At 48.1% G+C, this 23,340-nt stretch overlaps 1 protein-coding gene across 1 annotated transcript; it reads left to right on the top strand.

The window, feature by feature from the left end:
- The first annotated feature begins 449 nt into the window (after positions 1 to 449).
- LOC112903188 lies at positions 450 to 2,515 on the top strand. The gene is made up of 4 exons (XM_025972409.1): positions 450 to 619; positions 1,058 to 1,811; positions 1,909 to 1,990; positions 2,160 to 2,515. Exons 2-4 carry the CDS (start codon positions 1,075 to 1,077, stop codon positions 2,361 to 2,363), a joined length of 1,023 nt encoding a protein of 340 aa, XP_025828194.1. The 5' UTR covers positions 450 to 619; positions 1,058 to 1,074; the 3' UTR covers positions 2,364 to 2,515.
- The last annotated feature ends 20,825 nt before the right edge of the window (positions 2,516 to 23,340 follow it).

The raw sequence follows: 23,340 nt of genomic DNA, 5'->3' as shown, positions 1-23,340 counted from the left end.
TATATGTTATTATAAAATCAGTTGTATAAATGGAAACTAATTCTGAAGGCGAATCCATTAAATTTAATTAGTCTACGATTTAGTAATATAGTGTTATAGTAAACATACATTAATAATAAATTAATTAGGTTTAATAGATTTATTTTATGAATTAATCTTTATTTATACATTTAATTTTATAGTATGCTTAGTTCTCTAATTGCTATGATCCGGATAAAAAAATTAGTCCGTGATCTAAATACCTCTGCGTGGAAGTTGCTGAGCAAGTCTGCAGCAACTTGGCCGCAAGATGCCAGAGCGGGCCGGTGTTTATTATACTCTCCGGTCACGTGGTGCCCTATCACCCCCGCCCTCGTAGTCTCTGCAGTAGCCCCATGTGCGCACAGGCACACACCGCTCGCTGCGCCCAACGCCAAAGGAATCTGACGACGAGGCCAAGAAAGAGCCCACGGAAAATCATGGAACCTAAGCTACACTAGCAGGGAGTCCTCTCGTCAGTTTGCCCTTCGTAGTCGGTCTTTCTCTGCCGTCCTCCCGTCCCGTCATCACCCGCAGGGCTCTTTGAGGGTGTGTACCGGCTTCGGGTGCGGATCGGATCTCCGCATCAACAACTTTTCCTGTAAGTCCTTTTCGCTATAGCTTTCATTCAGTAAAAGGATCCGGCAATTCCAGTTAGACGACACTTAAGTGAAGTTCAAATGCGCAATTTTTTTTAAAACGAATCATACGGGAGAGCTGCTGATTATATTAAAAAGAAGGAACAACGTCCAGACTGGACACAATAACGACAATAATGATATGCTGGTTGGATTGCAACGTCAACACGGCCGCGCAACTCCACTCAACCCTGCTCAGCAAACAATCGGTTGGATTATAAATGCGCAAATTTATTAAAGCTCCATTTATGCTTGTTTTGGTGTTTCTACTCTGGTAGTTTTCAGATCACGAAATTCAGTAAATATATGTCGTATTGCAGCTCGATCTGGTCCAGTAGTTTTTACGTTCCGGTAGGTCTTGGATCTGAAGCGCAAGCAAACTCTGCTTTTGATGAACTCAGGTAATAGTCAAGCGACAATGCCGCCGTTGGACGACAAGGAGTGCTACAGGTACACCACCAATGGGGCGGCAGCCAGCGGGCGGCCGCAGCGCAAGAACCCAGCGCCGTCCCGGCCCAAGCCGACGCCGTCCAAGTGGGACGACGCGCAGAAGTGGCTCGTGGGCATTTCCAGCGGTCGCGCGGACGGGGTCCACGGCGGCGCGGCCAGGCCCAGGAACTCCAATGCCGACGACCGCCGCCTGCTCGGCTCGTCCTCGCAGAACGGACGGGTGTCCTGCAGCAGCGTGGACGGCGCGCTGGAGTACAGCATGGTGATGACCGCGCCCCCGACGCCGCCGCAGGAGGGCGAGGGCGCCGACGACGTGGGGGAGACCAAGAAGATCGACTGCATGGTGCGGCAGCACGGCTCGCCCGTCGCGGTGATTCGGTCCGTGTGCCTGCGGGACATGGGGACGGAGATGACGCCCATCGCCAGCAAGGAGCCGTCCAGGACAGCCACGCCCCTGCGTGCCTCCACGCCTGTAGCGCGGAGCCCAATCTCCTCGAGGTCGTCCACCCCAGCGAGGAGATGCCAGGAAAGGCCCGTGGCCATTACCACCGCTGTTGTTGGGACGACGACCGAGCCGGCGGCGGCAGGCAAGGTCGGTTGTGCCGGCGAGGAGGGCCCCGTAGCTCATGTGCCCAGCAGCGCGAACTCGCTGGAGTCCCGCGCGGCAGCCTGGGATGAGGCGGAGCGGGCCAAGTTCACGGCGAGGTGAACTTTTCATTGTTTGGTAGCTCTGACTTTCTATTGTTTTCTGCACATCTTCCACTTACGAAGTGCAATTCTTGCTTTTGCTTGTTTCATTCAGGTATAAGCGTGAAGAGGTAAAGATACAGGCCTGGGAGAACCATGAGAAGAGAAAAGCTGAGATGGAGATGAAGAAACTGCAGGTAAAATAATGTATAAGCCTGGGTGATTATGATCCAAGTCGCTTATTTATCTTGCTGATGTGAGATTATTTGGTGAAATTGCAATAGTGATGCCTGGCTTTGTTCATGGTCTTTACTCTCTTTGTTGCGTTTATCTGTCTGATATGTCGAATGGAAACTGTGTCTGCAGATGAAGGCCGAACAGATGAAAGCACGGGCTCAAGAGAAGCTGGCCAACCGGCTGGCCGCGACGCGGCGGATAGCCGAGGAGAAGCGGGCAAGCGCAGAGGCGAAGCTCAACGAGCGCGCGGCGAGGACGTCAGAGAAGGCCAACTACATCAGGAGGACAGGGCTCCTGCCATCATCCTTCAAGATGCCTTGCCTGTGCGGCTGAAGCTTGAGCAGAGCTAGAAGAAATTATTGATTGTGACACTATGCCTCGTCATTTTGTCTGCTCAATGTTTCAGACCAGCCAGCCGACGGCCAGTCGTGCTTTTCTGTGTTGATGCATTGTCAGAATCAATCTGGCTGCCTGGCTTCTCATAACTAGGTAACCGGCTGTTTGGGCCATGCTTTGCAAGGGGAACCAAAAAAAAACATCATGGGATAATATAAACCCTCTGAACCCAACCGTAAGTCATTTAGGACATAAGCATGGTTTTCAAACGACACTTTGACTTGTAATTTTTAGATGATTACTATTTTTTAATAGAGAAAGCTATATGACGGGGATAAGTACCATAGGTACCTCTAAGCACGATAGTTAGGCCCTGATCAAGAAATCAGTCGGGTGCCCTCATGAAATCCGGCCCGACATGACGAAGCAAGGGGCCTGCGTTGGCCCGTTAGCATATAAGGACACCCCGGCCTAGGGGCGGGAGGACACGAGCCAGCCCCCATGGGAAGCTCGAGTGTGGGATCTCCTGGGGAAGGCGCAGGGAGGCATTAACTCCCAAAGATCCGATGGGACGCATCCGCACGTCCCGCCTCCGATAGCTGGGTAGGGGTGCCGCTTACGGAACCGGAGGACTAGCCGGAAGCCCCGGGTTCAACGGGCCATCAGGACGCAACGACTGGCACCCATGCCGGGTACACCATCTCTCCGTCAGCACGATGTGATGGAACGCACTGGGTCACCCTCCGCCATAAGGGGTAAGGGATGGCAGGCCCGACGAGCTAGCGGGCCCCGCGACGAAGCCAGCAGCAATGGTAAACAAGGCTCCTGAGCCCCCGACCATCGAGGGGGAGGCCCGCCCCTGGCGCATCCAGGAGGCGTGCTACAAGGACGATGGTGCCATCCCATGCCACGGGGATGGTGCGAGGGACCCAAGACATGCCAGGCGGTGTCGCGGACCGAGAAAAATAGGAGTTGACTTCGGCGCACGGCGGGGCACGACCGGTCACGCGCCCCGCTAGACACGTGTAGAGTAGCTGACCCTAGGGGGGAATGCACCCTCTCTCTCTCTCTCTTGCAATGTAGTCGAGCCCACCACATGTATAAGGTGGAGCTGGGCCTTCTATCTCGTTATCTCCCTCGCGATCACACGCATTCACACACAGAGCTTGCAAGCGCCCCATTGTAAGCACGCAGCATTCGAACGTGAGGAACACGAAGAACACCATCCATACTGAACGTAGGGTGATCACCCGAACCAGTCTAAATTCTTGCCTTCGATTGTTAGCCATCGAGCCACCAAGAAGCGCGGCGCAATTTACTAGCCGATGATCAAAACACGGATAGTTGGCGCTCTAGATAGGGGAAGTCGCGCACCCTCACGGCCACGTGATCGCTTGATGAAGGCCCACGGCGTCAACATGACGACCGGAGTCATCGGAGGCTCCACCCTCCTCGGGAGCCTGGAGTTCGCCGCCAGCAGCACCGGCGAGCTCAGTACATCCTTACCTTTCATCCCGACCAGGCTATCCACTTCAAAAGCCTGGAGTTTGTGGTTGACTGGCTCGGCCAACTCCACCTCTGCGGAATGAATTTGTGCATTCTCGGAAGGGCAAAAATAGAGTGGTAGCTCCTTGGGTCAGGGAATTGATTTCAGCGGCTCGAGAGGAAGGATCTAAAGTTACTCCATGCTGAGTCATCCAATCTACTCCTAAAATGATATCGATGTCTTTAAGTGCCAAGAGGATCAAGTCGGTGTTGATGACTTTGCTACCCAATTTAATTGGCACGTTTCTTATGAGTTGATTTGAAGCAATTTTACTACCCGGTGTAGCTATCATATATGACTTTCTTGGGTGATAGAAATCCAAACCCACTTTTGCACTAATGAAACTATGTGATGCACCAGAGTCAAATAATATAATAACGGGTTTGCGGTGGATGGAAAATGTACCCGTCATTACTAGTGCACCATCAGGAAGCTCTGCCAGGGTGGTGAAATTGATCCACCCTCGCTTGACTTGAATAGTCTGTTTCTTGCCCTAGTTTCTATTGTTGGTATTGGAGCCTTGGGCCCGAGCTTGCTGTCTGGACTGAGGGCAATCTCGAACAAAGTGAGTAGAACTCCCACTATTGAAACATTGGTTTGTGTTACTCTGGCGGGGTGGCTGCTGAGTATTCGGCCTTGGACCATTTGGCTATGGAGCAGGGGGTCTTGCCACACCCTGTTGCTGAGGGGACCTGATAATCCAATGCTCTAGCTGAGGAGCATTCTGAAGAGCTTTAGGTGCTGCATTCTGCACTAAATCATACCTCGGTGGCTGAGCACTCGAGGGTCCAGCTGGAGCTTTCCTCTTCTTTTCTGCACTCGTATGAGGATGAGTCCCGATCTTCCGAGAGGTACGGTAAACTTGATTGGTGGAGAACTCGACGTTGATGAACCAAGGCTCCGAACAAACGGAACTTCATAATCACTGCACCACTGCTCCGTTGGTTATCACCCGTGTCACACGGATGACCTTCCATGAAGGCTTATCCCTGCAAGCGCAATCACGAACATAAGCAACAACAGGAGATGCAATCAAACAGACTTGATTACAAGATGGGGTCTCACAAATCGAAGAACGACGACACTGTTCGATGACAGATTGAATCTAAGCAAAACCCAAACCCTAATGTGGCAATGGCTACTGAACAAAAAGGAGTTAGGGGCATGTAAGTCCCCTGGACGCAACCCTAATGGGCTCCAACACGGTACACGGGCCAACGGCCCAACAGACGGTGACACAACACCCTGATAGATTCTGGATGCCCACTTGTATCGACGATTCCCATCGACTTAGAAGGAATTTTGAGATGGAACTAGTGCCATTGGAAGCTCTATGAAATTCTGGTTCCAACCATATATAGAACCTCCAAATCCGACTCCGTATGTGGCCATGGCGTCAATTTTGGTGAAGTCAGGTTCTGAATCCGAGGTGGAGTCGAAGTCGAGTTGGACATGGACTCCTCCTTGGTGTGGATATCCTAGCTCCTCCTCCTTGACTCCTTGGCCTTCTCCAAGTCCTTGCTGGTACTCTCCATTGTTCCTAATCAATAAAATATGCATGGAACCAAGCGTAAGTTCTGAAAAACAATTGACAAGGTTAGAAAAAGACCACCTGAGTGCCCGGAGATTAGCTATCTCCGGACATTTTCTCATGGGTAGAACTTGCGCAGGTTCTGAATGTTCCAAGAGTTCAGAACATCTTGGCCCTCGAGATATTGTAGTCGATATGACCCCGGTCTTGTAACCTGCTTGACGACGAACGGACCTTCCCACCATGAGTTGAGCTTGTGTAGGCCAGACTCGTCTTGGATGCGACATAGGACCAAATCGCCTATGCTGAATGACCGTTCCCTCACGTTGCGATCGTGATATCGCCGAATCCCCTGCAGGTATCAAGCTGACTGAACAAGAGCGGTGCAGCGAGCCTCTTCGATAGAATCGAGCTCTAACTGCCTTGCTTCATAAGCCTCGCCTTCATTGTACATTTCAACCCATGGGGATTTCCACATGATGTCGGCTGGCAAGATAGCTTCAGAGCCGTAGACGAGGAAGAAAGGAGTTTGTCCTATGGCTTTGGACGGCTGAGTCCGGAGCCCCTAGATGACATGTGGCAACTCGTTTATCCACTTTCCTCCTTTCTTGCTGTTTTCATCATAAAGTCTTTTCTTGAGACCCTCAATTATCATGCCGTTCGCCCTTTCGACTTGACCATTGGCCCTTGGGTGTGCAACGGAGACATATTTGACCTCGATGCACGCATTTTCACAGAACTCCCAGAACTGGTTAGCTGTGAAGTTTGATCCCAGGTCTGTGATGACGATATTCGGGAAGCCGAAGCGATGCAAGATATCAGAGATGAAATCAACAACCCGATCTGGCGTGAGCTTGGCTATTGGCTTGTACTTGATCCACTTGGTAAACTTGTCGATAGCTACCAATACATGGGTGAAACCGCCTGGCGCTGTTGTGAAGGGCCCAATCATATCTAGGCTCCAGCAAGCAAACGACCAAGATGGTGGTATGGTGATGAGACTGTGTGCCGGGACATGAGATTGCTTTCCAAAGAATTGGCAGTTTTGGCATCTCCGCACGAGGTCTTCAGCATCGGTCACTGCAGTGGGCCATTAGAAACCAGCTCTGTATGCTTTTCCCTCCAGCGTTCTCGATGCTGCGTGATTCCCGCAATATGTCGTAGCCGTCTTCTTTCGTGACGCACTTCATGAGCACCCCTGATTGTGCGCCACGCCGATAAAGCTTGCTATCGACCAGGACGAAACCCTTGCTTCTACGCATGACACGGGCTGCCTCTGCACTTCTTGCGTCCACCCCTACTGGAAGTTTTTGATCCCGGATGAAGTCAATGTAAGCCTCTCTCCAGTCCTCCCCAAGCATCATAACCTCCCGATCAGGCTAGTGAAGGCCATTATCAGTGGTTACTTGAAGTGAGGACTTAATGGATGGCTGTTTCAGCTCCTGGACGAAAACTCCCGCTGGAACCTGTGCATGGGTGGATCCTAGCTTGGACAGTATGTCCACACCAATGTTGTGTTCCCGTAACACATGATGAACCTCCAGGCCGGAAAATTTGTTTTCCAGCTTGCGCACTTCTTGTACATAAGCGTCCATCGTCTCCTTGTTGCAGTCCCACTCTTTGTTGACTTGCTGAACGACAAGAAGAGAATCGCCATACACAAGTAGTTGCTTGATCCCTAGTGATATCACCAAACATAGCCCGTGAAGCAAGGCTTCATACTCGGCTTCATTATTAGATACCTCCCAAAGGATCTGAAGGACATACTTCAACTGTTCACCTCGTGGAGAAATAAATAGGACTCCAGCGCCGCCGCCGTCGAGCTTGAGAGATCCATCAAAGTACATGGTCCAATGCTCTGGCTTGTCGACTGGAGTTGGAATTTGATTCTCTCTCCACTCAGCCATAAAATTGACTAGAGCTTGAGACTTGATTGCAATGCGTGGCTTGAAGTCGATAGACAAAGCCCCCAGTTCCACTGCCCACTTTGATATACGCCCCGTGGCATCTTGATTATGGAGAATATCCGCCAACGGAAAATCCGTAATCACAGTGATCTTGTACTCGTCGAAATAATGGCGCAGCTTTCTTGATGCAATCAGAATTGCATATAAAAGTTTCTGAACTGCCGGGTATCGTACCTTGGATTCGGAGAGTACTTCGCTGACGAAATATGCAGGCCTCTGCACTCCAAATGCATGGCCTTCTTCGCCTCGCTCGACTACAATAGCACTGCTGACAACATGAGTTGTTGCCGCGATGTAGAGTAGCAGATCTTCGCCCGGCAGTGGTGCTGTAAGGACCGGCAGAGACTGAAGGTGATGTTTCAGATCTTGCAGGGCCCGCTCGGCTTCCTCCGTCCATTGGAACTTACCTTGGCGTTTCAGGAGCTTGAAGAAGGGTAGTCCTCTCTCCCCGAGTCGGAAGATGAACCTGTTCAGGGCTGCCATGCATCTTGTTAGCTTCTGCACATTTTTGATTGTGGCTGGAGCCTCCATATCAGTGATGGCCATGATCTTCACGGGATTGGCCTCAATTCCCCAGTTGCTGACGATAAACCCGAGCAATTTCCCTGATGGTACTCCGAAAACGCATTTGGTTGGGTTGAGCTATGACATTCAGGTACTTAGAAATAAAACACACTAAATGCTAGTAGAAAGTGTGCATGTTTGATCTTGTGTATGTGTGTTCAAATTTGGATGGAAAAGGGGAAAGGACATTTATGTAATTCTAAAAAATATAGGTCCTTTAGTGTTAAATGGGTAAGAATGGAAGGTGAAATAAAAAATATATGAAGATAGATGTGTAAAAAGGCAAGAACTTACTTTTAAACCCAAAAGGAGGTGAAACTACACATAGGATGTAAGTGTGGTGTAGAAATTTAAAGGGGATTTACTTAAAGTTAAAGCTTTGCCAAGTTTTATGTTAGTTCCAAATCCTTAGCTCTTTTGCAATTGGGCCTTAAAGCAAAGTTGTAGATCTTGTTGAGCTCTACACTTTTGCTTTTGGGCACATTTTCATTTGAGCTATGGTTTGAAAGTTAGCTAGACTTTACATTGGAGTCCCTATATTTTTGGAAAATTGCGAGTCAGTCCTTTCGTCTACCTCCAGCCCCTCTGCTCTGCTCTGCTCTGCTCTGATTTTCCGTCTGCCCAACGCCCTGCAGCCGCTTCACCGGCCATGTGCCAAGCACCGGCCGCCTCGCGCCGCTCTAACTGTGCCACGTGGCGCTCCTGTGCCCTCGCTACCGCTTCCTCGAACCGTGTTGGCCTCTCCCCGCCTTGCCATGCTGCCCTGTCGTCTGCCGAGCCGCTCTCCACCGCCGCTTATCGTCGTCGCAGCCCGATCGGCGTTGTCGGTCTGCGGCCGGCCGTGCACTTCTCTCTCCCTCTCTACCGCACTGCGCCTCCCTATAAAGCCCGACCGAAGCCTCTCTCGCTCCCCTTCCCTCCCTTCTTCCCCATGAGCGTCCAGCCGAGCCGTCAAGCCATCCGCCGGAATTCCTCGCCGCCCCGACCTACCCCACCTCAATTCCAGCACCCTAAAGCTTCCTCACCGCTTCAGCTTGCCCCACAATCCACCCACGCTGAGCTTTGCTCTCTCCTCAGCCGGAATCGAGGAAATACCATGCCGCCATTGCCGCCGGTGAAACCCGAGCCGCCTCACCGTCGACGACCCCCTTCCGCCCCACCTCCTGCCGAACCAGGTACGGGAATAGCATCTCCACAACTCCACGATGCTCGTGCGTGCTCCATCCCTCCATGTTCGCCGGCCCCTCGCCGGGAACATAGACGCGCCGTCACGGCCGCCGCCATTCCTCGCCGTCGACCTTGCTCCGCCGCTTCCCTTTGTGCCCACCACCCACCGGCATGTGCACCCCGTCCTGTAGGTCGTATAGGACCAATTTCCCCTCGGCCAAACCCTCGCCGCCGGCGAGAACACACCGGTCAGGCGCCACGGCCGCCGTCTCGACCCGGCAAGGACCCAATTGTAATCTAAGTTTACGTATTAGGGTCCAATGTGCAAGAACCCGAGGGCCTCTCTGCAAGTTTCTTAATTAGTGTTAGCTATCAACTTGTAAAATCCATAGGAATATGTAGAAAAATCCAAAAATTACCAAACCAGTTTTGTTGGAATCTAGAAATATAAATCTACAACTTTTGTTAATAAAGTCTGGTTTGAAACTAAATACTTTTTGATTTATTTTAAACCCTAGCAAAAAGGTATCTTGTGCATAACTATTGCATGCTAGCTCTTTTTCCTGTAATTTTTGGTGTATAGTCTGTTTAAGATGAGTACAAGCTTGTGCAAAAATTTCAACACCACTACTACACCCTAGCTTCTGCTAATTCAATTTTGTGCAAATCAAGCTTGAGAGGATTTAAATTTTATTCAAACATGTTCCTAAGCTTTTCATACTTAGATCTTTTTATCTATGTGTTGATAGTTAGTTCCTAATTAATTTTTCAAGAATTTATAACACTGTTTACCTAAAATTTGAATTTAAACCTAACCTTTGAACTAAATTCAAATACCCTAGTGTCTATTTTTATAAAATTATGAAAAATTCACAGTAAGCTTATCCACTAGGAATAAGCTTATCCACCGAAATTCAAGGCCATATCCTTTATGAATTTCAAATTAAAAATCAAACTTGTTAATCAAATTCAATTAATTCAACTAATTAAGATAATTGGAATAGAATGCCAATAATAAATTTATCTTTAACCCTCTTGCTTTATGAATTTGAGTACATTAATCTTTTGGATTGCAACTTTATCATGAAATAAAACTCTTAACTCGAGAACCATCTAAGTCAAATCATTGCATATCATGTAGAGTCAACGACACTTACGACGGAGACTACGAGCTAGTCCCGGAACACGAGCAGGGATTTTCTGAAGATCCTGCGAACGTCGCCGAGACTATAACTGAAGCCCCGAACCAAAGTTCAGAAGTCTCTGACACCACTAACCCTAGCCCCGCTCAAGAAGGCAAGCCCCGGTGCATAACCTAGTATTTTAAATTACTACATTTATGCAATCTTATACGTAAATAGTATATCTTGCATTAAGTCTAGGAGTTGAAATGGAACCTTAGATGCATAAATCCTAGGAACCTATGTTTTGTGCCTGAGTCCATATCGAATAGATGCTCTGCTAATAGAACCGGCAGAAGTCGAGTGATTTCCCATCACTCGCGCGATATAGGAATTGATTGTTTACAATCCTGCAATCACTATAAGGATGACGGACGGGCTTACGTGCAGTATCATGGAAAGGAAGGATACCCCATCTGTGTTGATGAATTTGGTTAAGGTCGCAGTGTGTGGTAGTGGTGGCTAAGCGTTTGAAAGTACTAGCCACATGCCGTGAAATATGGTAAAGCGGTAAGCCTAGTACCTGATTGGCCTGGCAAATGGACTTATTCCCACCACTCGATATATTGGTTTGTTGTACACACGCACCGACATGTGGGAGTATGTTCTGCGTAGCAGACAGGAGTACAATCATGTAGTCGCGCTACAGACGTACGTCCTGCACATTGGATGTGCATACGGTCTAGCAGTCGCTTGTGGTGGCCCTGATCCATAACCCAGAAAATGAGGGAAACGGTTGCTTCGGAACGATTATTGGATGTTCCAAGCGTGTGAGTTAGGTTTACCCTTGCAAGATTGAAATTCGATTCAGGAAGCGTCCGTTTCTCACGGAGATTGAGACTGCTTATTCCTTCTGCCACATAGAGTAAGAACAGTAACCATTATGGAATAATTTGGATGGATGTTAATCTCTATATTGTTTGTTTAGAATAGGAGCTTACCTAGAATGGTTAATGAAACTAGAATCTAAAAGCTAAAATATGAAAGTTAGTTCATACTCTTTGTTGCTTTTCAGCTGAAATTAAACCCAGAACCATTTCAAGCCTTCATGAGTGTAGTTATGGGCAAAGTATACCCTAATTCCGGGTATGCCTTGCTGAGTATTAGTATACTCAGTCTTGTTAGTGAATTTTTCAGGTATGACCTTTGAGAACCCCACGGATAGTCCTGCATGGCCAACTTCTGTTCCGTTTGGCTGGTCCGTAGAATGGGATCCGTTCCCGGCTGGCAGTGACCCTCTGGAATGACACCAGGTTTCGGGCTGAACGTGGTGTCAACCTCCGCGACGTGTGTAGTCGCGTTTATTTCTTCCACCGTGACTCAACACAAGCTTGTATAGCTTGTGATTTTTAAAACAATGTTTGTATAAGTGTACTAAAGTTTGAAACAGTTTATAATAATGTTTAATATTCTGTGAATCAAAAGTTGGTGAGCTGTTGTATGATTGTAAACTCGCCTTCGTGCGAGGTAAACCTGCTTCGATCCTGTTGAACCGTGGTTGTATCGGGCGGAGACCCGACAGACCAATGGGTTGTTCCATCTGAAGTGCATTGAGTTAGTATCTCTTGGATAGCGATGACTAGCGCACTTGAGCCGGAATAATTCAGGCGGTTCTGCCACAGTTGAGGTTCCACTAAAATCTGCGCAGGCTGCTAAACATTTCTTCCAAGTCTGCAATCAAGTTGTCGGAATTCCTAGTCTTGATGACCACATCATCCACGTAGGCTTCAACGTTCCGATGTAGCTGATCAGCAAAGCACATCCGGATTGCGCACTGATAGGTAGCTCCTGCATTTTTCAATCCGAAGGACATAGTTTTGTAAGCATATGTCCCGTACGGGGTGATGAACGCGGTCTTGATTTGATCTTCCTCCTTGAGCGCAATCTGGTGATAACCTGAATAGCAATCAAGGAAATAGAGGAGCACACATCTCGCCATCGAGCCGACGACTTGATCAATGCGTGGTAGCCCGAAGTGATCCTTCGGGCAATGCTTGTTGAGATCGGTGTAATCAACGCACATTCTCCATTCATTATTCTTTTTCTTTACAAGAACGGGATTAGCTACCCACTCTGGATGGATTACTTCTTTAATGAATCCAGCCGCGAGGAGTTTAGCTATTTCCCGTTTGATTGCCTCACGCTTGTCGTGAGCAAACCTCCGCAGGCGTTGCTTTTTGGGCACAGCCTGTGGGTGTACATTCAGACTATGCTCGATCAGTTCCCTGGGCACCCCTGGCATGTCCGCTGATTTCCATGCGAATATGTCTCGGTTAGCCCGAAGGAAACTAACGAGCGCGAGTTCCTATTTCTCACCTAAGCCCGCGCCGATGACGGCGGTCTTAGATGAGTCACCCTCCTGGAGCTAGATCGACTTGAGGGCCACGTCGTCAGTCGACTGGATGCTTGACTTGCTGGCCTTTCTCGAAGGGATCTCTAGCCCAAACTGAGAGAGCTGCTGCGTGGCCGTGAGTACTTCCCCTGAAGCATCTGGCACATGAGTAGTCGAAGCATACTCCTGGTTGCAATCATACGAGTTCTTCAAGTTGCCTCGGAGAGTGAGTACTCCACTTAGTCCTGGCATCTTGAGAAGCAGATAAACATAATGCAGCACTACCATGAATTTGGCGAGTGCCGGATGGCCCAGTATGGCATGATAAGAAGATTCGAAGTTAGCCACTTCGAATTTAATGAACTCAGTGCGGTAGTTCTCCCTCATGCCGAAAGTGACAGGAAGAACCACCATACCAAGTGGGTGCACCGCGTTACTTGGTACGATGCCGTAGAAAGGGGACTTGCTCAAAACCAACATGTCCGTGAAGTCCAGGCCCATCTTCCTTAGAGTGCTGGTGAAGATGAGGTTGAGACCACTCCCACCGTCGATGAGCACCTTGGTGAGCCTGACTTCTGCCACCACTGGATCCAAGACCAGGGGGAACTTACCGGGCTCCGAGAAGCTCGTCCACTGATCATCACGGGAGAACGAGATGGGGACCTCCAACCAACGGAGTGGTCATGGTACCGCCGGCTCGATGGACATGATCTCCCGGAGAAGCAGCTTCTGGTCCCGCCTGGAGCCAAAGTCTCCCTCGCCCCCGAAGATGACGTTGATGGTATTCGAAGCATCCTAGAACTTTGTGTTGCGCCCTTGATCCTCTTGGTCTCCATCCTTAGGTTCCTTGTCTACTGGCTTCTTGTTCTTCTTGCCACCACCGGAGTTGCTGAATGTCCTCCTGAGGTGGTAACAATCGATGGCCGCGTGATTGGCACCTGGATGCCATGGGCATTTCTTCTGCAGGAGCTTCTCGAACTCCTCCTGCGTCATCGACTTCTTGTCATGCGAAGGACACTCGACGGCCGTGATGAGATCATCTGGCCTGCGTTTTCGGGGTGGACTCGAATAGTCCCGCTGGCTTTTATTGTTGCGGTTGTCGTTTGGACCCCTCAGATTGCTATCTTGGTGCCGCGGGAACCGCTCCCGCATCTTCTCCTCCTGTTCGGACCAGTCGTGCATCATATCACGAAGGCCCGCAACAGTTTTCGGCCTGTTCCGCTCGAAGTCTCTGTAGATGCCTGGGTCGGTGATGCCATTGTAGAAGCAGTCGATAATGTCGTCCTCCGAGATGTTCGCGATGGTAGCACGGACGTCGAAGAAGCGACATGTGTAGGACTGCAGGAGCTCATTACGTTCGTGTTTACACTGAGCAAGATCATGACGAGTACCTGCGCGGGCGATCGCCCCCTAGAAGTTATCGATGAAGACCTTCTTGAGCCGCTCCCAAGAGTCGATCAAGTTGTTGCTGAGGCTCTCCAGCCACGTGAGCGGCACAGGGTCCAAAGCCATCGGGAAGTAGACGACCTTGGTGATGTTGGAGCCCCCCGCGACTTCAATGGTCGTGGAGTAGCAACGTAGCCATTGCTGAGGAGCTTGCTTGCCGTCGTACTTGGTGATACCGTGCGGAGAAAGCTGGGAAGCGGTCACTGTAGTCAGTACCTTCGGTCTCGACTTCTTCGCGAACCTTGCGCCTGGAGTCGATCACGGACCACGCATCGCGACCTTCATTGATGTGCTGGCGCAGGTCTTCTGGAGGAGGCCGATGATTGGCCTATCGCGGGTTACCCCCTGGAGGTGGTTGCTGCCTCCCGCCAGGGGCCTGGCTCTCGTGAGAGTTGTCGTTGTTGTGGCTGGGCTGAGGTCGAGGACGGCCGCCGGCCGTTCGGCTGTGAGCCTGGCTCCGGCTCTCGCCCACGCGCTCCTCCCTGATGGTAGATGCCGGGTTGTGCTGATCCAGCTAGATCCAGGTCCTCTGCGTGTAAAGAAGTGCTTGACGCACATTCAGATCATTACTGCGCTTGAGTATGGCCGTAACCCTAACGATGTTGGCCACCGGAGTCCTGAAGCCCCGTTCGGTTACGGTGGCGAATTCAGGGTCAAGCTCGCGTTGCATAGATCGCCTGCGCTTGTTGACCCTCCTCCGCCAGATTGTGCGGGCTCTGTTCCTGGCCCTCCGTGCCTCACGATCGGCATCATTTTCGGCACCGGCGTTGGCTGTGACCTCATCTTCTGATACATCATCAAATTCGGCGATGGGGAAATCGCCATCGCCCTCGCCTTCTTCCGCCATTAGCACCTGGCGAGAGATGAGCTCATCAGAGCTCGCGTCGACTAGTTCAGTCGACCCTTTTGCTACGGTGGCCAACGGCCTGCCCTCCTGGAAAGGCAAAGGCTCGAGGTGTGCCACAAGTCGATCATCGACTTTGAGTAGATCAGAAAGGCTCATGCCCTTCCAATGCACGAAACGCCCCTCCAGAGTGGAGGTGATCATTAGACTGTTGGCACCACAACAACCCGAAGCCCCCCGACATACGGTGGCTTCAGGCTTTTGGAGTAGAGAATCCAAATCCTCCTCCAATATGGAGAGGGATTCGGAGGCGTTGGTCTCCTGAAGATCAGTGGCCAAGTCACGTTGGCCGAGTCATGATTGGCTACGCGAGTCCTCAGATTGGAACAAGTCCAACCAAGGAAAGTTGTTGCAGCACCAGATGAAGTCGCGCTGGAAGCAGACTCCTCCTTGATCCTTGTCGCGGACCCATGAATTGACAAACCGTCGAGATCATCGACGAACTTGTCGAGGTCGCTTTGAGAGAACACCGCGGAGGTTTTCGGCTTCATGTCAACGAGGAAATGATGGAAATTGCCCTCGCCATCTGCGATGCAGACCCACGAGCCAAAAACAAGAGTTGTACCTTGAGAAGGTACTAACCTGGTGAACTGGAAAGATGCCATCGAGTTTGCCGGTGGATCTTCGATGCTTCCCCTATCTGACGTGCCAGCTGTCGGTGTTTTACCGGCTGCCCACCGAGGGATATGCCCAAGGTGGTAAGTTTCAGGTGAGGAGACGCCGAGATTAGAAACTCGAAGGTGCAAGGAACATAAAAACTTAGATAGGTTCGGGCCGCGACCTGCATAATACTCTACGTCCTGTATGGTGGTTTGTATTGCCTTGGGTGTAGAATGATCTGATGATCTTCTTTTGAGAGGGTCCCTATCCCCCCTTATATATCTGGGAGGTCAGGGTTACAAAAATCCTAACCAACACTAGCCAAGGAATCGTACCAGAACATATCTTGAGTAGATTCCTTCTGTATCAGTTAGCTTTATCTCCTATTTAAACGGGATAAATAAGTGATAAATGAGATGAATAAGAGATAAGATGGACTTAATCTCTTAAACCTGGTTAAACTACGTTATGTACACAGTCCCGTGGCCCCGGGTCTGACACTCCATTGTTCCTAATCAATAAAACATGCATGGAACCAAGCGTAAGTTCTGAAAAACAATTGACAAGGTTAGAACGTACCTGGAGCTCCAACTGTTGCGCACGTTGTTGGTGTTTTTACCGTCAGCCTACCTAGGGATACCCTAAGGTAGGTGATTATTTGGTGAGGGATCGCCAGATCTGGAACTTGAAGGTGAATGCAAGGACATAAGATACAAATTTAGATAGGTTCGGGATGCTAGAGTAGCATAATACTCTACATCCTATTTTGGGGTGTTGTGTATTGCGCCCTGCGCTTGGGTGTTGAGTTGCCTATTGGCTGCTCTCTATTGGTTCTCTGCCTATCTAGGTATCCCTGCCCTTCTTTATATATCCCAGGGGATGGGGTTCCTAGTAGGATTACAAGGTAGGAGTCCTAGTAGGATTATAAGGTATGAGTCCTAGTAGGATTACAAGGTATGATTCCTAATAGGATTACAGTGGAATCCTATTAGGAATCAGACTTCTTTTTCCTCACGGGTAGCTTCCTTGTGGTATCCAGGGGATCTATCCCTGACAGCCTGCCCACTGAGGGTGATGCCAAGATCAGGAACTCGAAGGTGCAAGCAACACAAGGTTTAGACATGTTTGGACCGCGATGTGCGTAATACCCTACGTCCTGTTTGGTGGTTTATATTGCCTTGGGTGTTGATGTGTTTTGAGGGGGTCCCTGCCCACTCTTATATATCTGGGAGGACAGGGTTACATAAATCCTAGTTCGACACTAGCCTAGTAATCGTACTCGAGTATAACTCGAGTAGCTTCCTTCTGTATCGGCTAGTCCTACTTCGCATGCGAGTAGAGTACAATATAGATAAGGTATAGGACATGTCCTATCCCCTATCCCCGTATGAACTATGTTATGTACACAGTCCTGTAGTCCCGGGTCTGACAAGCCCCCGAGCTCTTCGTAGCTGAGTACTGCAGGCTCCTCGAGTACTTCTGAAGTAGTCTTTGGGTTCTTTTGAAGCTCCGTCATGAAGTTCTTCTTCGAGTACTTCCTTGGTTGCATCGAAGCTATGAGGTGCTCATGCCCCAAATTACTTCTTTAGTATGGTGTGCGATGAAAAATCGCACTCCATATGGAGTAGCCCCCGAGCCTTAGGTTGAATCGAAGAATCAGGCTGAGGGTCACATTAGTCTTGAATCTTCCTTGCTTACTCTTCGAATATATTCAAAAAATAAGTAGTCGATGCCACGTATCCCGCAGCCCCCGAGCCTTGAATCCAAATCTCTCAGGTTTGGAAAAAAGGATCCAATGGTTGTGGTATGCAGTGAAAAAATGTTCCCTTGGGAAATAATTGGTGTGATAGTACAGATGATGGAAGTTAGATTTGGAATTTGAAAGACCCCTTTTTTCGGGACAATTAACCCTGAAAAAATGGTTAATCGAATAATTTATCTAAAAATCCATCAGATGACCCCTCATCTTCCGAATATTCCCTGTGACGACTCTTCAACTTCAGCCGCTGGTTATTTAACCCTGCGGTAACTTAGGGTAAAAACCCGTGCTTCCAATCTTCAATCCGCCGAGAAATTTCTGAATCCCCAATCAAATCCGTGCTCCGCCTTCACCCCCTTGGACAAGCTCCAATCTAGCCAAAGCTCTCCACCCCTTCACTACAGCCCCCGAGCGCATGCGAGTAAAGTAGCTCGTGACAAACAGATCTAGAATGGCGCCCAAGGGATCCAATGAGAAAGATGGGAAGGGAAAGGAATCGGAGCTGCCTTCTGGGGAGTGGACTTACAGTAAGTGCTCCAATAATGACCTCCTGCGTCTTGTTTCTGAGGGTTTGCTTCAGGAGAAAAATCTCGTTAACTGGCGCCCTTCTTTTTGCCAAACTGTTCCCATGGATAATGTAGACGAAATCGTCTCATTCTACCATTTCTCCGAACGGGGTTTGGCTCTCCCCACCTGTTCCTTCTTCCGTGGCCTTCTTTACTTCTATGGGCTTGAGCTCCATCATCTCAACCCGAACTCTATCTGCCACATTGCTATTTTCATCCATTTTTGTGAAGCTTTCCTTGGAAATGAACCCCATTGGGATCTTTTCCGCTATCTTTCACGGGTAAAGTCGCAACCTACCTCCAAAAGTCCATCCGTTGTAGGGGACGCCGGCATCCAGCTTAGGCAATAGGCCGGTGATAGATATCTTTCCTACAAATTCCCCTCCAACATCCCTGGATGGAAAAACCATTGTATGCAAAGGAGAGATGTCCTCATCACCCTCCCCTCTTGAGTTGGAGTCGTCTTGGACTCAAGCTCATCGTCCTCACCCAAGTATGGCTTCAAATCTGAAATGTTAAATGTGGGACTAAACCCAAACTAGGGAGACAACTCAAGTTTATATCCATTGTCATTTATCTTCTCAAGAACCTTAAAAGGTCCAGCAGCACGTGGCATGAGCTTGGACTTTCTCAAATCCGAAAACCTATCTTTTCTCAAATAAACCCACACCAAATCACCGGGTTCCAATTTTACCTCCTTCCTAACTTTACTAGTAGTAATTCGATACCTTTCATTCATTTTTTCAATTTGCAACTTAGTAGATTCATGCAACTTAAGAATAAATTCAGAATGTTGTGTAGCATCTAGATTCACAATTTCAGAAGTTGGTAAAGGTAGCAAATCAATTGGAGCATGAGGATTGAAACCATATACTACCATAAACGGACTTAACTTGGTTGTGGAGTGAATAGATCTGTTATAAGCAAACTCAATATGTGACAAATACTCCTCCCACAACCTCAAATTATCTTTCAAAACAGCCAGCAACATAGTAGACAAGGTACGATTAACTACATCCGTTTGCCCATCAGTTTGTGGATGACAAGTAGTAGAAAACAACAACTTTGTTCCCAATTTATACCATAAAGTTCTCCAAAAAGAGCTCAAAAACTTAGCATCCCTATCAGAAACAATAGTATTTGGTACACCATGCAAACGCACAACCTCATTAAAAAACAAATCAGCAACATGTGAAGCATTGTCGGTCTTGTGACAGGGTATAAAATGTGCTATTTTAGAGAAACGATCAACAACCATAAAGACACTATCCCTCCCCCTCTTTGTTCTATGCAATCCTAAAACAAAGTCCATAGAAATATCCTCCCAAGGTGCAGGAGGAACAGGAAGAGCCATATAAAGACCATGTGGATTAAGTCGAGACTTAGCTTTGTTGCATGTGGTGCAACGCGAGACGTAGCGCTCCACATCACGCCACATCCGTGGCCAAAAGAAGTGAGTGGCCAGCACGTCCTCTGTGTTTTTGACACCAAAATGTCTCATCAAACCACCGCATGCGCTTCCTGCAATAGCAAAAGACGAATGGAGCTAGCTGGAACACACAGCTTGTTAGCACGGTAGAGAAGGCCTTCATGCAGCAGAAATTTTTGCCACGGTCTTCCCTCTCTACAATTTTCAAAAGCATCTTTGAAGTCCAAATCAGTAGCATATAATCCCTTTATGGTCTCTAAACCAAAGATTTTATGAGAAAGTTGGGACAGCATGGTATAACGTCTAGATAAAGCATCGGCAATCACATTGTCTTTCCCTTTCTTATGTTTAATGATGTAAGAAAATGACTCTATGAACTCAATCCATTTAGCATGATGTTTGTTCAGATTAGCTTGCCCTTTAAGGTACTTCAAAGATTCATGATCCAAATGTATGACAAATTCTTTAGACCATAGGTAATGTTGCCAAGTTTGTAAGACTCGCACTAAAACATAAAGTTCTTTGTCATATGTAGAATAATTTAGCGAAGGACCATGCAATTTTTCACTAAAGAAAGCAATAGGTTTACCTCCTTGTATGAGCACTCCTCCAATGCCAATCCCGCTTGCATCATACTCAAGCTCGAAGGTCTTCTCAAAATCAGGAAGTTGCAGCAATGGTGCTTGTGTGAGCTTCGATTTGAGAGCATCAAAAGCTTGTTGTTGTGCTGGTCCCCATTGAAATGGCACTCCGTTCTTTGTCAACCCGTTGAGAGGTGCTACAATGGTGCTGAAATCCCGCATGAAACGCTGGTAGAAACCTGCAAGACCAAGAAAACTTCGAACTTGCGTGACCATAGTCGGAAGTGGCCAGCTTGTGATGGCAACAATCTTTGCCTCGTCCACCTCAATGCCTTGCGATGTAACAACATAACCAAGAAAAGACACACGATCGGTGCAAAAGGTGCACTTCTCAAGGTTACCAAATAAACATGCATCGCGCAAGACATTAAAAACAGCACGCAAATATTCAAGATGTGCATCATATGACTTGCTATAAATAAGGATATCATCAAAATAAACCAGCACAAATTTACCAATGAAAGCACGTAAAACCTCGTTCATCAATCTCATGAAAGTGCTGGGCCCATTAGTTAAACCAAAAGGCATGACTAACCATTCATAAAGACCAAACTTGGTTTTAAAACCAGTTTTCCATTCATCCCCTAAAGCCATACAAATCTGATGATATCCACTACGTAAATCAATCTTGAAGAAAATAACAGAACCACTCAACTCATCAAGCATGTCATCCAAACGAGGAATAGGATAGCGATATCGAATGGTAATGTTATTGATTGCTCTACAATCAACACATATGCGCCAAGTGCTATCTTTCTTAGGAACCAAAAGAACAGGAACAGAACAAGGACTAAGGCTCTCACGAATGTACCCACAGTCCAGAAGGTCTTGCCTTGTCGCTGAATTTCCTTAGTCTCGTCGGGGTTGGTCCTGTAGGTGGCACGGTTTGGCAAGCTCGCCCCTGAAATCAAATCAATCTTGTGCTCAATGCCTCGCACAGGTGGTAATCCAGGGGATAGCTTCGATGGAAAGACATCCAGATACTCCTGCAAAAGGTTAGCAACAGCAGGTGGCAAAGCAATGGACGCGACCTCAATGGAATGTAAAACATGTTTGCACACTAAAGCGTAGCAAGGTCCAGTAGAGGCAGATAACTCATCAAGATCAGATTTAGTTGCAAACAAAATAGGATTTTTTAAATTAATAGGTTGCTGATTTTCAAAATTGAAAACACCCTTTTGTTTAGCATTATTCTTTTTCTCATTCTCAAATTGCACAATTTTAGTGGGAGTCATGGCAGCAACACAATTTTCTTACCCTTATGCATGAGAGTATACTTATTAGATCTACCATAATGAATATCATCAGTATCAAACTCCGGACGTCCCAACAAAAGAGAGCAAGCATCCATAGGCACCACATCAAAATCAGCAAAGTCATGGTAAGACCCAATTGAAAAATGTATCCTTGCTATTTTTGTTACCTTTATCTTACTGTTGTTGTTAAAGCATTGAATGTGATAAGGATGTGGATGCTCCCGCGTGATCAAGCCAAGATTCTTGACCACCTCAACATTCACTAAATTGTTGCAGCTACCTCCATCAATAATTGTATGCACACGGCAGTCCTTGACGACAAGAAATATGTTGAAAACGTTGTGACATTGGCGTTTGTCGTCCTCTCCCACCGTGGCGCTCAAAGCTTGGTGCACAATTAAGGTCCTGTAGTTGTTGGTCGCAGATGTACCATGAACCTCCTCAGCACCGTCATCGGAACCTGAAATGTTAGCTGCAACAATATTTTTATCTTCAATATCCGAAGCACTAACATACCCACCATCAGCAGTAGCAATGATGGCCCGTTTGCTAGGGCAATCTCGCTGCATATGGCCAAATCTCTGGCAGCGGTGGCACTTGATGTCGAAGGTGCGACCAGTGGAAGTGTTGGGCATCCTAGCCTTTGCTGCAACACCAGGAGGCGTCTGGGACTTGCTGCTGTCTTGTCCCTTTGACGTGGAAGTTGCGGTGCTGCGTACAACACCGGTGGAGGAAGGTGTGGCCGCACGTACGCTCGAGGAGGGCGCCGCTTTGGCTGGCACCGGAAGCTGCCGTGGCGTGAAGGTGTTGTTCCCCCGCTGCTGTTGGTGACCCTGCAGTTCTTTTTCTGCCAACATAGCAAGTTGAAACAAATATTGTATAGAATAATATTCCTCATAATCAACTATGTCCTGGATCTCACGCCGCAAGCCCCCATAAAACCTAACAATCTGGTCTTCCTGATCCTCAACTATCCCACAACGAAGCATACCTTTCTGCAACTCTTGGTAGTATTCTTGGATAGACATGTCACCCTGATCAAAGCATTGTAATTTCTTATGAAGATCACGTCTATATGATGGAGGAATAAACCTAGCGCGCATCTCTTATTTTGACACAGTCCACGTCTGTGGGGCACTACGTGCATTGACAAGTTCATTCTACCAAATGATAGCAAAATCTTTAAACTCACTAGTGGCTTGTCTAACTCTATGACGCTCAGGAACAAGATGGGAGCTAAATTTCTATTCTACCGTCTTCTCCCAATCCAAGTAAGTCTCAGCATCATAAGATCCATAAAACGGTGGAATGGAAAACTTAATCTTAGCATAAGGATCATTATCTTGCTTAGGAGCATGAGGATGATGTCTACCATTACCTCCCATACCTTGAAGATGACGTAGAAGGCGATGGCGCTACTGTGCATCAACCTCATCATCGTCGAACTTGTCCTTTGTGTCATTGTGAGCAAGGCCGCCGGCAGCAGGGATGATGGGGGGTGGAGCATGGTGGGGAAAACGAGCCTTCACCGCGTCCAGCCGTGTGGCAAGACCATCAACACTTGTATGAATCCTCTGAAAGGTGGATGTTGTAGTGGTCTGGTAGTTGTTGAAAGCGTCAGTCATCGCCTGCATCATGTCTTTTGGTTCCATATGGGACACGCACTCATTATCATTCAAAGGTGTAGAAGGAAAGTTCTCATCCATTGGCGCCTTTTCTATCATGGTTAGAACAAAACAGAAACGAAGGCAAAAGGTTATGAACCCTACGACTACACTCTCTAAAGTGGAAGTGGAAAACAAGCAGTAAGATGCTGTGGCAGAACCGCTTGAATTATTCCGGTTCAAGTGCACAGACCATCGCTATACAGGCGATATGATCTCAATGCACTTCAAATGGAACAATCCAAGGGTCTGTCGGGTAAGGTCCCGATGAAACCACCGAATTTTGGATCGTCAAGCGTACCTCGCACGAAGGTGAGTCCAGAGATATAATCACCATCATATTTTTTACAACATAGGTCCAAATAGTTATTACAAACCAGTACTGTAAACCTAACTAAAACAAATTTATATAGGCATTGTT

This window comes from Panicum hallii, chromosome 8 (assembly GCF_002211085.1).
Source record: "Panicum hallii strain FIL2 chromosome 8, PHallii_v3.1, whole genome shotgun sequence".
NCBI lineage: Eukaryota > Viridiplantae > Streptophyta > Magnoliopsida > Poales > Poaceae > Panicum > Panicum hallii.
This window is presented reverse-complemented; position numbering and strand designations above follow the sequence as displayed.

Bases quoted from the DNA above. Each gene is read 5' to 3' on its own strand.
- LOC112903188 (XM_025972409.1), top strand. From the start codon at position 1,075: ATGCCGCCGTTGGACGACAAGGAGTGCTACAGGTACACCACCAATGGG. The intron at 1,812-1,908 runs GTGAACTTTTCA...TGTTTCATTCAG, and splicing joins CGGGCCAAGTTCACGGCGAG to GTATAAGCGTGAAGAGGTAA. The intron at 1,991-2,159 runs GTAAAATAATGT...CTGTGTCTGCAG, and splicing joins TGGAGATGAAGAAACTGCAG to ATGAAGGCCGAACAGATGAA.